This window comes from Scleropages formosus, chromosome 21 (assembly GCF_900964775.1).
Source record: "Scleropages formosus chromosome 21, fSclFor1.1, whole genome shotgun sequence".
NCBI classification, from domain to species: domain Eukaryota; kingdom Metazoa; phylum Chordata; class Actinopteri; order Osteoglossiformes; family Osteoglossidae; genus Scleropages; species Scleropages formosus.
Window position 1 is genome coordinate 18,700,266 of NC_041826.1, and position 16,899 is coordinate 18,717,164.

Below are 16,899 nucleotides of genomic sequence, written 5' to 3' on the forward strand. Positions count from 1 at the left end.
AAGGTGTCACAAAGACTTGATTCACACCTGTTTATTTCCTACTAAATCCATTTCTCAAATCTGATCCCACCTGCAGTTTCACAAGATTTGTCCCATGGTGTAAATTCATGCGGATGCATTTTAGCCAGTTATCGCTGAGTCATGTAAACCAGTGTACATATAAAAAATAAACAGAAACGATCATTTTATTTGTTCATTTATTCATTCTGCGGCATTTAATTAAGTACTTGTCCCAATGAATGGTTGTGGTGGTCTGGAGTCTGCCTCAGAAGCATAGGGCATGAGATGGGGTGCACCCTAGAAGGAATGCCAGTCCATCACAGGGTTACCACGCGCATTAGGCATTCGTTCGCTGTCACATACGCATGCAATGGGCGGTTTCGAGTGACCGGTTCACACGAATCACATCGATACACTATGGAAGGAAACCAGAGTACCTGACAGCAAACAATGTGAACGCAGGGACAAAATGCAACATCTGCACAGACTGAGCCAAATTCGAACCATCATCCGAATGCACATCCCAAGGGTTCTTGGGCACTAGCGTTACTCCCGGTATCACCATGCCACCAGCTATTATTATTAGTATTATCATTATTATTAGTAGTGGTAGTATTCATTCATTTAAGATACAAAGGACAAAATGCTACACCCCATATATATATTACAACAGCTGTACACAAGGACATAATCCAACCAATCTCACAACGAAGCCACAGAGAAAATCATGCAGCACTGCCAACATATATCTTCATGACTCAAGACCAAGCAGCTTAACTTCCCATTTGCACTTGACTTGAGTACATGAGAATTTCCTTGAGGTTGTTAAGTGGACACCTCCCTTCGTCTGTGTTTCCTTGAATTAGACCCACGATACTTCCGGAAAGCTCAACAGTGCTGTCTGGCTTCCCAGATCCACCCCCCTCCACACACATGTTAGATGCCCTTCACCCTCAATAAATACAGCAACTCCGCAAACTCAACTATGTCAAATAAGCCGCACCTCCATAAATACCTTCAAATGCACCACCTCTGGGGGGCACGGTGTCGCAGCAGGTTTGCTCTGTGCCTGCTGTGTGGCAGGTCTGGGGTTTGACCCCTGCTTGGGGTGCCTTGCGGCAGACTGGCATCCCACCCAGGGTGCGTCCCCTCCCCCTTCAGCCTCGACCCCAACCCCACTTGGGATGAGCGCTTGTATGCAATGCAATGCACCACCTTCACAAACTCAAACCACACACTAACCCAGCAACACAGGGTGCAAGGGAGCAAGCCCCGGGCAGGACGCCAGTCCACCACAGGGCACCCCAAGCAAGACTCAAACCCCAGACCTTGTACACAGGAGGCCCAGGCCAAGCCCGCTGCGCCACCATACCCCCCTAAATCTATAACCATCCCAGTATTATGTATCTTATGTCTCTGAGTCTAGGCTCTTTTTCACCACGTAACATTTATAACGAGACATTTAAAAAAAGAAGGATCCCCTGATCCTGCCTTCGCATTTTCACACTTCCTGCATCTATTGTCTCTGACTTAATTACGTCTTACTTTAAAAAAAAAATGTTCTCCATAGCAACTTGCATAACTTGCAGTTTCAACCTTTGCCACTTCATTAGAGGAGCTCCACAGAAGTGTCTTGGTATATGATGGTCTAACTTCTCGACTGGTATTTTCAGCTTGGTTACAGTGATACACTAAGTTCCATGGCTCCTATAGTTCCTACTGCTCTTGCAAATGTTTAGTCTATCCATTCCTGGAGGAATCCTGGCAGTGGAGCCGTCTGTATTCCCAGCCCGGAATCGGAGAAGGATTTTTTTCCTTCCACCTGGTGTTGGGGAACAATCTGCTCACCATGGTGTAACTCTGCTGCCTCCCCTGACTGCCTTCCCCTCTCACTCAAATCACGCACCTTTGCCTACCTGTGCTTATCATCGCACTAGCAGGCACACGGCACTGCAACCCCCACCCCCGACCCATCCGTGCCTTCGCTGTCTTGCTGCTCTCCTTCAGCAGTTCATAATATTCTGGCCTTCTGTCTCATTTTTATTGCTCAACCCCCCCCCCCCCCGACCTCTGACCTCCATCTCTTTCATCTCCTCTTAACTTACTGCTCTTTCCACTGGTGTTTCAATCATTTTCCACACAGAGTGATGCAAGCACAGGTCCCTCTATTAGTCTTAAAACAAAAATGTGTGCTGGAAATTTCTAAAAAAAAATACATATATATGTGTTGTTATTATTATTATTATATAATAGTTAATAATATTAATTTATAGTAAAGATATAATAGTATATAATATTAGTATTACATTTAACTATTGTAAACTATAGCATAGTAGTATAGTATTAGTTAAGAGTAATTATTATTAACTATGTCTTTGTTGTACGTAATGATGTACCCTGTACTTACTGTATTCTGAACTCTGCATACTCTACTTCTCCCTTTTTTAGGTATAACATTTTTGCTATACTGAATAAAGGAAAGGATTTCTGCAGAACCTTTGTTTGAGTACAGAGCAGGGATTTATTAACTCAATAAAATGTCCTACCGGGAGTCGACTGCGGCACTGCGGGTTGCTGTATCTATAGAATTCACTCTGCCACATCATTTCTTTCGAGAGATTTGGCCTGTCAGCTGTGGATTCTCGATCTCGGCCGTCCGTGGTCAAACAGGATGAGGGACCAACTTGGGTTAAACTCAGAGGCAGCGATTAAAACGAGAGCGAAGAGGAAATTTTATCCGATCAGTTTTTAGGGGCTTTGGTGTTCCCACTCCCTGTAAACAGCGATTTGTGTCCAGTCAAGCTCGGAGACACAGCTCTGAAGCACAACTCCAAATCCCTCCTTAGCGTCTAAGAATGGATTACTGTCAGTCCTCCAGGGCACCACTGCCTTCCCCCTCCATCTTCCTCCTGAATGTCAACAAGTCTCAGGCACAGTCATCCAGTAAACCCTCTCACAGCAGGTTCTCTACTGGTTCCTGCTATAAAAATATACACCTGGAGCTTTAACTGTATCAACAAATAAATCAACAACTTTTTCTCACAGTTGAGAGATAAAGTAAAGAGAGTATTTAGCTCGTTAATAGCCTTAAACTTTATTTCCATCATGCCGTTGCCACCCAGATTTTTGACTGTTAAAAGTGTTTCAGTGGCAACGATGTGCCATAATACACCATCAATAAATCATTTGCATATTTAGCAGACACTTTTCTCCAAAGCGACTTCCAATGAACTCTACGTAGTGTTACCAGCCCACACACCTTATTCACCGTGGTGACTTACACTGCTAGATACACTACTTACACTGGGTCACTCATCCATACATCAGTGGGACACACGCACTCTGTCTGTCACTCACGCACTATGAGTGAACCTGAACAGCACGTCTTTGGAGTGTGGGAGGAAAAAGGAGCACCCGGAGGAAACCCACGCAGACACGGGGAGAACATGCAAACTCTACAAAGACTGAGCGGGGAGCAAACCCACATCCAATTTTACTTCATAGAAATAACAGAAGTTGTAGTGCTTTTGATGCATTTAAAGCTTCTATTCACTTCGCCGATGTTGTGTAGAAAGGTGAAATGCAGGTCCACGGCGTAACCACTGCTCCACCTCCACCTGGCTGCTGTGTGTTCTTCTTCTCCCCAAGCACACCAAAGGATCGCTCGGTCTTTCTTCTTGCTCCTGAGATGAGGGATGAGCTTCCACTCATCAGATGTGCTACCAGCCTTCTGACCTTTCGCTACCTTCTAAGGACTCACCTCTTGCTATTTTGGGACATTCTAAGCATTTCTTTTGCCTCGCTAATGATCTTTCCCAGAGTATCTCACTGTGCTGTTCTCCCCAGCTTCTTTGTAATGCCTTAACTTTGTCTACGAGCAAAGCTAAAGTCTTGAAAGTTTTCAATTTGTTTGTAATTTTCCTTTGTTCGCTCCAAATAAAGGTGATTATTCAAGTTCTGGGCTGATCTTGCGGTACTGCAGCACAATGTTTCATCCTGGACCATTATCTACTCATTGTTATGTTCTGACCTTTCCAGCCCTTTTGTACTCTGCATACCTAACTCTGGAAGTCGCCTCGGAGAAAGGGGTCAGCTAGATAAAGAATAATAATAAACAAAGCATAATAATTTGTTCTTGGGTCTTTGAAAAAAGCAGAGATTTCTAAAAACTTTTTCGTCAACATCTTACTTAGTTTTATTGTCTACAGAAGATAACAACATACTATATGGAGTATAATGTAATGTAACTTCGATAAGTTAAAAAACTAAGATATCTGTATCTACTGAAAAGAAAAGTGTAGGCAGCTCAGGAAATGGAACGTAAAGTTAGTATTATTATCTTGATGCAATAAGCTGGGCTGAGTTATGTAACCCTCGATATTTCCATTTCCCTATTTTTTATTCCCTGCAACTCAGCTATCCCATAAGGGTTTGAAACCCTCTTTCTTACCATGAAGCTTAGTCTTGACGACTTTGCCGCAGGGCTTGGTGGCGCTGACGGTGTTGGGGCATGTGGCATCCATCAGGGCCCTCTTCAGGATCCCTGTACGGTTCTTCATCCCCGTCGATAGGTCGCACTCACCCCACTCCTCAAAATCGTACTTGCATTCACCTTTTGGGGACAGCATGCGACAATGGTCAACCTTCAGGTCCATCCCCTCACTCTCTGCAGTCTAACTAAAGACTGAGAGAAACAGAGCATATATCACAACATGAATTAAACATCAATCATCAGCAGAGAAAAAGGGTCAAATAAATCTAATCAAACAACTAGCTGGTCCTGCTTGGCATTGATAGGTTTCCAAAAAATGAGGGGGTTTGAGCTCAGGTTCTTTATTCAGAGTGACAAAAGACAAAAGGCATATGATAATTCATCAAAGTTAGTCTTTTAAATTTATGTCTGTCAAGACGTTTCCATAGGCTGAATAATGGAGCTCAAAAAAAGTCTCGTTGAATCCCAGTAAGGTGTTGAAGTCATTATGCACGAGATGAAAAGTTATCATCAATTATGCTTCATCAGTCTGCGTAGCCGATGACCCAAAGATAACCATCCCACTCTTTAGAGATGTTTAAGATGGCCGTGAGACCCCACTTCGGACAAACAGCCCTCTTTAACACTTGAACACACACGAATCTGCTGTGTGCTGTAAGATGATTTTCTGCCTTGTCTACGCGCCACATTGTCAGATTTAGTGTCATGTTAAAAGAACCTTTGTGTACCCTTTGTCTTTCCACACACACCCACACACACACGCACACACACACGCGCGCACACACACACTGGCCCTGGCTAAAAGCTCTTGCTGCTGCTTCTGTCTAGTATTGACAGGCAGTCCTGCTGCTCTGTAATTTCCAAGCTGGCAGGGGGTTGAGCAGGGATGTGGAATGGCCAAGGGTGGGCAGGGAGAAAACTGCAGAAGGAAAATACAGACTAGAACCTTATTCCAAGCATCCTGTCGTTGGCATTGAGCTCAGCATGGGCAACCAAGCCTGCAGACTGGCTGCAGACCTGTTACCGTGCTTTTGTGACCATATTTAAAGTCCCCACAGGCGATATGTGCCATTGAGAAGAGATCACGGAAGGCAGAAACCAAGTTCCTGAGTCAATTATGCTCTCCCAAAACAGCCTCCACTTCTTCCCACCCTTCCATCATCAGCAGCATGCCTCACCTCCAAACTGCTTCTTCCAGTTGCAGGGGATTTTGCACCGCTGGGTCTTGATGATCTGCTTGCAGTTGGTGCCGCTGCGTGTGCCCTCCCGAGTGCCCAGGCCACAGTCGCCCACGTTGGCCACACATACGCTCCACTGCCACTCGCCACAGTCCGCCTTGCGCTCCTTCTTCCCTGCACAGATGGATGGACACTCGGCACCATGCATTTCAGCACAGACTTCTCTCTTCATGGTATACCACGCTACCATTTTGCAGTGGTTTTGCAAAGCTCTTTACCTAATTTGAGATGCATTCATGGCATTTAGAGGTAAAAAGGAAAATACAGAACTAAAAGTATACAGAAAAGGGTTTAATTAGGCATTGTCTATAGCGAAGACACAAGCATGTAATAGTATGCAATAGGTAATGTTATAGTTCTGTTGTAACTGGAAATGGATGATGGAATTTTACAGCTAATAGTCATTCACAGCCCAACTCGTCATGTTTTCAACACTATGGATTTGACTGATCAGCCTTCGTGTTGTCTGTCATTGATGCCGGGCATCTCACCTTGTTTTTCTACTTTGCTCCCATCAGGGGCAGCTGCTGTGACAACCAGAAGGGCCATCACTGCTGCCACAGTCCAGTGCTGTAATCTGTACATGCTGTTAGGAAGTGAAGAGACACACACTGAGTTGCACCCTAAGGTCAGATCCAACATTTTGCCTCTGCTGAGATGCTTTAGCAGAATTACTCAGCACCCTAGGAGCCTGACTGATATGTTGATGTCTGATGTCAATCACGAACACTTAGCTGGTCCAGCTTGAGAACCTCCTCTGGGAAGTCTCAGAGCGGTAGAAGCTACTTTGGATGGACAGACCGACTGAGCCACAATCATCCCGTGGTGAAGCTGAATACGCCAGCATGGGAATATATCGACAGGCTGGTTGTCATTTCTCATTTTTCGATAGATCCCCATGGTGGCTGATGTCCTGAGTGGCATTACAGGCTAAGTATAAGTAGGAATGCTTAGAACCCTGCTTTGGTGTCTTTTGCTCTGCTTTGCCACAGCGGTCCCATGGAAACCAAACATTGCACTTGTTTTTAATCACAGCCCTCGTTGTGGGAACTGGGAAGCGAGAGGCATCTTGACGCATGAGCGAGCAGTCCACCTCCCTCCGCATTTCAGAGATATCCGCAGGAACACCACGCACACCATGGAGAAATCAGTGAAATGCCTAATCAGTTATGAGCCTTCCTGTTACCCAACGGTCTGCTGTGCCGTGATTACCATTAAGGCGCAGCCTACCGGCGGGATGATTTCCATTTGACAATTTCAATTAATTTCCAGCCTCCAGTTTCCTCCTCGCCCGATCTCGGGATTTTCAGTCTGCGAGTTCGAAACTTTACACTTTAGTCTATGCTCCCAATATTCATGTAATGTAGAGGAGGCAGAACAGCCTGGAAAAGGTACTCAACCTTGCGATTCTCCGGGGTTTATAAATATCCCCTTTCAAGTTCTGTGATTTCTCCGTGACACACCTTCACCCATGTATGTATAATGAGTGTGCTGCAGGGCCAGGCCATATCGAGCAAGGAAAGCTATTAGAACTTCCCTCAAACCCCAGACTTCAGCTTCAATAGTCTACCTTTGGTGGCACTTGTTCGCAGACCCCGTTAAATGAATGTCAAAGCGGCACTCTATGAGTTATACCAATCTAATTTACCGGCTGTGCAGAAGTGCCCCGAGTCTGCTTGGTCTCAGCGATCGTTCACAGCAAGGAATGTTATGAAATCAGCCGCAGACATGCAACAACAATGGGCTGCTCATCATCAAAATGAATCGCACACACGCTGTCAACAAGTTCACGGCGAGTGATATTACCTGTTCCAAAAATAAAATGCAAAAAGGCGCTTGGCTCCGTTTCAAGAAGCAGAGCGTTTACCTCATACCTATGTCTGGGAAGTAAAGGGAAGACAAATGTTTCACGTGACATCTGGAAGAAAAACTCATTTGGAGTCTTTATCCAAAGGGTAGGAAGATGAACAACCTGTATCTTCCCAATACTAATGTGCTTCAAACCCTATTTTAGTTCAACATTAAAGACAACTGCAGCATACACGACCCCCCCCCCCCCCCCCCCCCCCACAACAAACGTACACACAAACGCAGGTGCAACAACACACAGCCAACACAAACATGCACCTGGTACCCTGCCTCGGTAACAACTCACAAAAAGCTGAGTTGCCATGACTTCCCTGTTTAAGCCCTTCTGCCCACAATGAGACGTGTTCTACACCCTGCCTAGGGTCCTTATCTCGTTCTTTCCGAGAAGTTACCCAACCAAATATAACCAAACCACGAAAGATGAAACCTGAGCCCATGCCATCTTGTCACGTACAGCTGTCGCAATATTTATGCAAAAATGTTGCATACTGATGTGTTCTTCCCGTTTGTGTATCGAAGCATGTTCGGGAGCACTGAGAACCAGTACTTCATGGGGTCTGTCCGCATCATAGATTATTCCAAAGCGAGTCAAAACAGTGACGTGCCTGGCAGCTCGAAAGGGGCACGGGGGCATTACAATGTCAGGGAACAGAGTAGGTTTCTGTGATGATGCAAATTTCAAAGTCAGAACTGATGGGCAGCATAATTCCATGGCAATGCTGGCAAATAATGACAACCTCTTTCACAAAGGACATGGCGTTGCTTTATCACGCATCACATTCACAACCAGTCGCTTGTCACCTGGCATTGTAGCCCTAGCAGCAGTCTAAAAAGCATGACAAAAATTAAATTGTAATAATATAAAGCATTTTATAACAGTGGTGGCTGTTTTAGGCCACTGTTTTTGCATTTGATTCTCTTCAAACCCTCATTGCTGGTACTGAGGTCTATATGTGAGAGATTCGTAGTATACAGATAATATTATTTTGGTCAGAATGTCTAGAAATAACAAAGCAAAAGAAATTAATAATAAGAACCATGTCTTTTGAAATGTGGCTGTGGTTAATAGCTAGTTCACATTTGTATGAACACCATGTATACTTTTCTTCAGGGAATGAAAGAGAGCCAATAACAAATTAGTTTCAAGAACAAATCATTTTTTTAATCAAAAAACATGGATTACACCATAAATGAACAGATTGCAAAAGAAGATAAATTAAGCTTTGTAAACTTTGTTTAAGGCTTGCATAATTTAGCTCTTCCTGCATTTTCCTTTTCTGGCTGAAGCTGGTAACTGCGAGATCAAAACTGGATTCATGCAAATTTTTGGAAACGTTAGCTGTCCCTCCGCAGGCGGTTCTGTCTTTTTTCCACAGCAAATTTAAAATATGCTTTGAAATCGGATCCTCTTCCATTTGCTCATCTTACGCGGTGATGATTAGGAGCTGGACTTCAAATCTCAAGAACAGACTCCGCTCCCTGGCCTCTCTGGTATTTACCCTATATTGTTTCAGCTTCTGAAAAAGGTGGTTAAGGGAATTTCATCAGGCTATGGGAGAAGAGAACGATGGGAAAGCAGCGATACAATATTCCTCTCAACAGCTGTGCAAAGCTACTTCCTACATATGTGTTCATCTGCATTAAATAAGTGGTTGCTACTTATATTCAAATCTTTTAAACTATTTAATGCCGTCTTTGTGTTTTTCAGCAGAATATTACAAAGTACAAAACCAATCTTTTTAATTTCTTCGCTCTGAGGTAATACAAACCTTATTTTTTTACTCCTATTTCAATTTGCAGGATGAAAATTTATATTCCAGTCTTTCAAATATTTCAATCTAGCTTGTGGCAGCTTCTCAAACTGGAAAAAAAAAATGGGGGAAATGATTTATGGTGAGCTTTAACTTATTTGACTTGGCAAGATATCTCTTTGTAGTCAGGATGTTCGAGGAAAAGAGTAAATTTGACTAAGGGCGTTATGGTAAAAAAAAAAAACTAGAACAGTAAGTCTTACTCTTCTTTGCTGTATTTTTTTTTATGTTCTCTCCTAAGTTTTTATCATAGCAAGTTCTTAGTCAAATTGTGTTAAAGCGGGAAAAACCTGAACAAATATAACCTCTTTTCTACACCAAGCAGTGATATTTTGGGGTATTTTCTGTAGCTTACCAATCTCTGCTGCTGCTGAAATAAATTTCAGATTTGTGATAAAAATGTACGCCCGAAAAATTCTAATTCTAACACTGGTGTCCTCGTTGCAAACAAAAATGAGGTTAGAGCAAGATTCACAGGAAACAGAAAAAAAAAGCCTTTAAGAATTTGAGGTAGTTTTAGATATAGCTCATTCATCTTCTAGAGGTCAACAAACCTTTTTTATTTCTTTTTACTGCCCTTAAGGGGACTTTAAGGTATAAGCTATTAGAGAGCACATCGTAATTTAAAAAAGAGAAACCCTCCTCCTAGAGGACGAAATAGTACCATAGCGAGCAATACATTTTTCAAGTGCTCAGCTTGCTTCATCCAAAGCAATATCGAGGAAAATCATTTTAACTGAAATAATTCAGACTCAGTGCATAATTACATGATACAACAATAGCGATCCGTCTGGAAACTAACCCTGCAACCTGCAACTACAAGGTTTACAGATTTCTGCTCAGTTTATGGTAACAAGGCATTGGTGCCACAATGTCGCTGCAATTTTATTTCTTCTGTCATCACACACTGATACTTTTAAGGTACCTATCATTTACATTTAGTAGGCAGTCCTGAACCGCAGAATGAAACCACACTATCATTATAATCTCCCCATGAAAAACATCACTACTGGCCTTCAAATAATCAGTCAGTTTTTATTTTTCTCCCATTTCTCAACAGTATTATTTGGTTATTCTATCAGATTACATTCTTGAAGCACAGAAGTCAGAAAGCCATTGTGATTTATCTTTATCACTCAGTTACAATTGTTGCCCCAAACCATAGCGGAGCACTAAGGAAAAGAGGTCTTTGGGAATCATCACAAATGATATAATTGGTGGTTTTTATTAGCTGAGCAGGACTGTCAGATACTATAATTACTTTACTTTGGCCAAATGGTCTGGACAAAATCAACAATTTTGGCTCTTGTAACATGTCAACATGTCAGACCTGCCTCATGCCACAAGTAGGAGCAGTGGCTGCTGTCAGTGGCCAAGTCACCACTTTTGCTCTTTTAATGTTTCCTGTTCTTTGATAAATTCTGTTTCATTGATAACCCTCATCGCATCTGAGATGTCTCTTCTATTATATGTGATTGTAGTATGCTAGGATGTGGCAAGTCCAGGATGTGACCAGGCGGGGAACAACACTGGGAAAATGTACGGTCCCTTTTATTCCTTCTTGCCATATTTAAATAAAATATAACAAACAGGGGTATAACCATAATGGGGAAAACCATAGAACATTACAAAAATGCAAGGCAAACCTTAAACCACTTAAGTCACCAAATTTCATCACCAGGACCATCAGACCACAGCTTCCTCTCCTTTACATCCCGGTCTGTCTGTGATTTTATTGAGTCTTTTGAATTATTGCCTGCACCTGGCCTCATAATCCCATTATCAGACTGTGCCCATGTGCCGTTGTCAGTCTCATGGGTTGGGTGTAGCCAGACTTTGGCTGCCTCACTCACCTATATCAATCATCCATACAAAGTACACCTCTTGGAGCTCATGTAAAACCACAGATGTAAATAGAAACATTTATAGACTACAAGACCAAACAAATGGTGCCTTGAAGCATCAGGATATGGAACTATCATTTTAGGGAAAACAAGTAATTCGGATGTTCAGGTGTTCGCCGAGCTTCGCATTCAGACTGCAGATGTTTCATCACCAGTCGAGGTGACATCATGGGTGCTTAATGAGTAAAGCGCATTAAGCTCGGAGAACACCTGAACATCCGAGTCAACAACCCGAGCTACAAATACCATCAATCTTCTTTACCATTTCTGAAAGAAGTAATGATTCGTGTCACTGTCCATTGTACCAAAGCTTTTCAGTGAACTCTAGCAGCTCTTTCAAACGCCATTTTAAAGATCTGAGCTATATGTAAAGACAGTGTCTCAGTCAGGGCTCTGAGAACCAAACCTCCAAGATCAGCCAAAGGGAGGGAAAGAGCGAATAGGTTAGTATGGGTGAGTAACACCACTTCATGAGGAAATCATATACAAAGAGTAAGGTCAAGTGTGAGGCAAGGTATTAAAAACCGGAAAGCGTGAGGGAAGGAAGAAGACGGAGTTAGCGAGTGGGAGAAAGTTGGAAGAAACAGTGGCAGCTTTTCAACAGTTATTCTGTCCAAGGAATTCTGAGACAGCAAGAGCCAGCTCCTGAATCGGTTCTGCTGGGGAGCAAATTTGATCCTGGGGTGGTAGCATATTGGAGCAGGGGGATCAAAAGCATTGACAGACTAACTAGATCATACCTACACCTTCACCACACCTGACACCTCTTCCAAAACAAACGAAACATTGCCCCCACGGGATTTCTCCTCTGACTCTGAGGTTAACCCTCAAAAGGACCCGGCACCTTTTCAGCCATCCCATTGACAGCGGGACCTCTGGCAGAGAAAAGCAATCTTCTCCATGCCTTCTGCTCCTTCTCAGGATCTCGGCTCTGTCACCTGCTTTCCGCATGGAAGCACATACCAAATAAACCATGTGGGACTAATCTGACGAGAGGTAATGAATGTGCGCAACTGGATGACTCAGAGGTCGTCTTGAATTCCATCAGTCAAGGAAGCTTTATTAATTTATTAATGCACCAGGTTAAATGTGGTTGATTGCAGTCAGACACCCACATCACCCCCAAGCAGGGCTGCCACAGGGGGCCTGTAACATGATTATAAAACGGGAAAGCAATGAACACTATGTTCATTTGTCTTTAAATCTTCGAAAAAGTTCTCATTTGCTTTTAGTTTGACTGCAGCATCCTAGAACGGTCAAACAAATTTACAACTTCAGCTTGATGAGATAGTATGCTGAACAAAATAAGGCATATTAAAGACAGTAAGGTGTTAGATTTGAGCTTTCCTCTGAAGTGATTACTTTCAAACTTATTTTACCCAACAGACTGACTCTCGCTGACACATAGATTCGAAAAATATTACATGAATAAGTGAGTGAATGAAACCTGAACAGTGTAACACTGTGTAGGTGCTGAAGTGTGACCATATTCTGCTTTTTTAATCACTCCTTTTTAAATCTTGGATTTATCACAGCTTGGAAATCGTTGTGTCCCAAATCTACACAATGACGGGTCAGTGGGTCTCGTGTTCGTTCGGTCTGAATACTCATGTATTTTTTTCCGTTTCTGCCTCCATGGCTTTTCAGCACTTATTTTGACATCTTTAATTCTAACAAGCTGTTTAAATAAGTTAGGCTTCTTATTTCGTTTTTTTTTTCAAGCAAAAATGCTGTTGAAAGCGCTGCGGGATGCTGCTTCATTAAAGTACGTCCAGGAAAAGCATTTGCATGCGCAGTACATGGTTTTGGCTGTTTTTTAATTAATTTAATTTAATTAAAAGTGTCTCTCTTTAAAATCCTCTCTCTTCCCTTGCTCTCTCTTTGCATCAACAAGAGAAGGAAATGCAAAGAAGCATGGATAAAAAATTGCATACATCCACATTATCTAACGTAGGCATATCTTTTTACATTCATTTGTTAAAATAATGTTTTCTGTGCTTGCTGTGTCTTCTCTGTTTTCTACGCTTACTAACAGTTATACTCTGATCTTTCTGACTTCCTTTTCCAGCCCCTTGAATACTAATTAAGTTTTATCTAATATAACAAATACCACACATTCTTACGGGCTGTTAAAAACACTGGGCGGAACGCTAGATTAGAAAACCATAATCGTACTTCCTAACCCTTTGTAATGACAGGGAGTGAAATAGCACGATTGCTTTGTCCAATCCCACCATTCTTCCAGTGCCCATCACACGAGTAGTTGCCTATAAAATTGACAGGAAATACAAAGGTGGCAGACAGTTTGATGCAAACTTGCAGAGCTGTTACAGAGTACCAGGAGACACGAAGGTGCAAATGAAACTCATTTTGAGACCCTTCTTAAATGCTGAAAGGAATACAACAAGCTGCGGACTTCCAATTTTGGACCACAGCGTGGCCAGAGATGGAAAAGCTTCAGCACTCTTGTTGGGGCATAGGAAGCGATTGAGTCTTGTAGGCACCACCTTGCAGATCTATCTTGTAGGCTATAACTAGTCTTAAATTAGCTAGACAGGAAGTTAGTTAGACAGCCACAGAAAGTCAATGGAGAGGAACACAGAGGGGAGACACAGGGTAGCAGCGATAGAGGAATCCATGAGAGGGAATGACAGAGCCAACGGAAGCAGCGTAGATGGAGAATAATAAGACGCCCAGCCCTGCGGAACACCAGAGAAGTGTTGAGACCATGGAAGCATGTAGTGGCTCGGTGAGAGAGCAAAGGTCAGGGCACTTTCCCTGAGGGCGCTTTACAAAAGGGGTTTAAATGCAGGGAACAAGATTTTTGCTGGCAGTCCGGGAATGGATGGGGGAAGTGGTTGCCAAGAACCAGCTAGTAATGGAATCAGCTTTGTCAAAATGAAAGCATGAAAAGGGATCCTTATAAGATGTTAAGGCTGTGATTTTCAGATTTCCTCATTTCTGTTCGGCAGCAGAGTTTTGTTCTGAAAACGGTAAAGTCACCCAAAACAATTGACGGAGTGTTTTCCACTCGGTGGAAACTCAACAGAATGTCAAGGTCATCCAAGAAGGGCAAGAAGGAGAACCACAGAGAGTACTGACAGTATAGCTCTCATATGAGGACAAAGACAGTGGAAATGGAGAACTGAATATTCTCACTGAAGATAAACAAGCTTGCCTGTACCTCCACCCCTGGTGTTTGGTTGGAATACTTGGTGGAAAGGGCCACAGGTGTGGCTGTGTTTTGAACGGTAATCCATATTTCAGCGAGGGCCAGAAGGTCAAGTGAGCGCTTGGAAGGATAGTCTAGGATTAAGCCAGCCTACTTTACAACAAATTGAAGCAGGATGATAAGATGAAAGAGGAGGATATACCAGGTTATTGCTACAGTGAAAACGTTTGAGTCCGTAATGACAGCGTTGGCGCTTAGTCCAGTTACCACAGACAACTTCATTGCAAAATGTATTCAGTGCGTCTTCCAACACAGAAAATGATTTATCTATACGTACCGTACAAGGGTAGAGTAAGTGGCAGGAAAACACATTCAAAATTCAATGCACTTTGTCACGTGCAAAAAATTTATACACTTGGTTCGACTTACGATTTTTTTCAACTTTACGATGGTTAGCTGGCGATAGACATTCAGTTGAAACCGCAGTTCAGATTTTGAATTTTGATTTTTTTGCTGGGCAAGTGATACGCAGTGCGATACCCTCTCGCGATGCTGGGCAGCGGCAGTGATCCGCATCTCCCAGTCTGTCTCGCAGAGTTGTCTATTAGGTGCATCGAATATTTTCGACTTACGAATTTTTCAGCTTACGATAGGTTTCGCGGGACGTAACCCCATCGTAAGTCGGGGAACACTGTACAGGATACTTGTTCAATATGGTGCCCTTAGCGGAATTAGTCACGTGTGGGGGGGGGGGGGGCATCTCTGTGTAGCACATACACTGGTAGCACATACTCACATTTACAGCTGAGAAAACCCAGTAATTGGGCATAATATTTATACAAGTTAAATTCTCCAACCACACTTTTAGGACATTTACAGAACTCCAGAAAAAAGATCTTGCCCTCCGACGGGAAGAAGGTAGTCAAGGCATCAGTGAAAAGATAAAAGTAACACAATCCAATCTGATTGACAAAGTATTACAGGAATAAAGTGATGTGTTCATCCTTCACTAATGTATATGTTTATTTTTTTTTACATGTGCAACAGAACTTTTAGCAACCAAAAACATGGCTATTATTTTTTGAAAAGGGGGGTGCAGTGGCGCAGTGGGTTGGACCACAGTCCTGCTGTCCGGTGGGTCTGGGGTTCGAGTCCCACTTGGGGTTCCTTGTGATGGACTGGCGTCCCGTCCTGGGTGTGTCCCCTCCCCCTCCGGCTTTACGCCCTGTGTTACCGGGTTGGCTCCGGTTCCCCGTGACCCCGTATGGGACACGCGGTTCTGAAAATGTGTGTGTGTGTGTGTATTTTTTGAAAAGGAAACTAAATACTAACAATAAAAACAGGATTCACATGAAAGAATGGCAGCTACCAGCATACATTTGTTCCAAGAGAGCGACAAGGATCTCTGAAGCTGCAGTCCGAGACGATTTGTAAAATAAACCTTCCAGGAAGCGCGTCAGAAATGAAGACAACTTGAAAAATATACACCAGCCATGTCCACGTTCTCTCCGCAGCGGAGCTTCACCTCATCAGGGGAAGAAAAAGAATCCTTCTGGCAGGAGAAGTGAGATGAAGAAGGGAGAGAAAAACCAAAAATATGGGCAAAGAAAACTGAGCAGAGAAACAGAGGAAGGCAATCCGAGTGAAAACGTTCCCAATTAACCCCTGCACTTTAAGGCAAAGTGTATCACTCAGAGAGATGGAAAAAAGCTGGGCAAAATGTCACTATGAAGAATTGTAAGCACTGGCTATTAAACATTCTAAACACGGATATTTAGTAAATAAATGTGGAGAAAAATACATTCGATTTAATAAGACTCGGGCTGCTTTAAATTGATTATGATACGATGTTATTACGACGGTTCGATTTACGCGGATATTTCTTACTGCTGCGTCGACCATTGACAAGATGTCAAAATGTTATCTGCAGGAAAGTCGGAGTCACTCGTGGAGTATTTTTTCTGAATGTAAAATGTGCAGTAGAGTCATCTCATTCAAAGCCTCGAGGCCTAAAGCAGCACGTCTCCTCTCCTCTCCTCTCCTCTCCATCTCTGTTGCGTTGGATTTTGAAATGTGGTCACCAGTGCTCCTTCTTCTGAGCTCACTGAGAAGGTCTCACCTAAGGGTAGACTCAGCAGAGCGAGCCAGCGGCGTGGATTTTCTGCACGCCCGTTGGACTACCGAGGATGCTTTCGTTACCTTTACCCGCCCAAGCGTACCCATTATGCATCACACCAGGACTTCTAGCCACCTGTGTTTTCAGCAGTAGTGCACGCTGTGACCGGCACGGTAAAACTCCCAGTAACCTCTAATCCCAAAGCATTTTCACATTTATTTTTACCGGCTGATCAGGCACGTGCTGAGCTTAGACTGTTCAAAGCAGCTGCTGAACTAAAACCTCAGAGCTTCGGGA

The 16,899-nt window shown here is 43.2% G+C and overlaps 1 protein-coding gene across 1 annotated transcript in view; it reads right to left on the reverse strand.

Moving 5' to 3' along the window:
* The window catches only part of ptn (pleiotrophin), a 34,621-nt gene that overhangs the window by 3,812 nt on the left and 13,910 nt on the right, over positions 1-16,899 (reverse strand). Inside the window, exons 2-4 of the mRNA XM_018729932.2 lie at positions 6,222-6,316; positions 5,671-5,844; positions 4,451-4,612 (exon numbers count right to left, since the gene is read on the reverse strand). Of these exons, the coding sequence (XP_018585448.1) occupies positions 4,451-4,612; positions 5,671-5,844; positions 6,222-6,315 (430 nt within the window). The 5' untranslated portion in view covers position 6,316. The remainder of the gene's footprint in view (positions 1-4,450; positions 4,613-5,670; positions 5,845-6,221; positions 6,317-16,899) is intronic.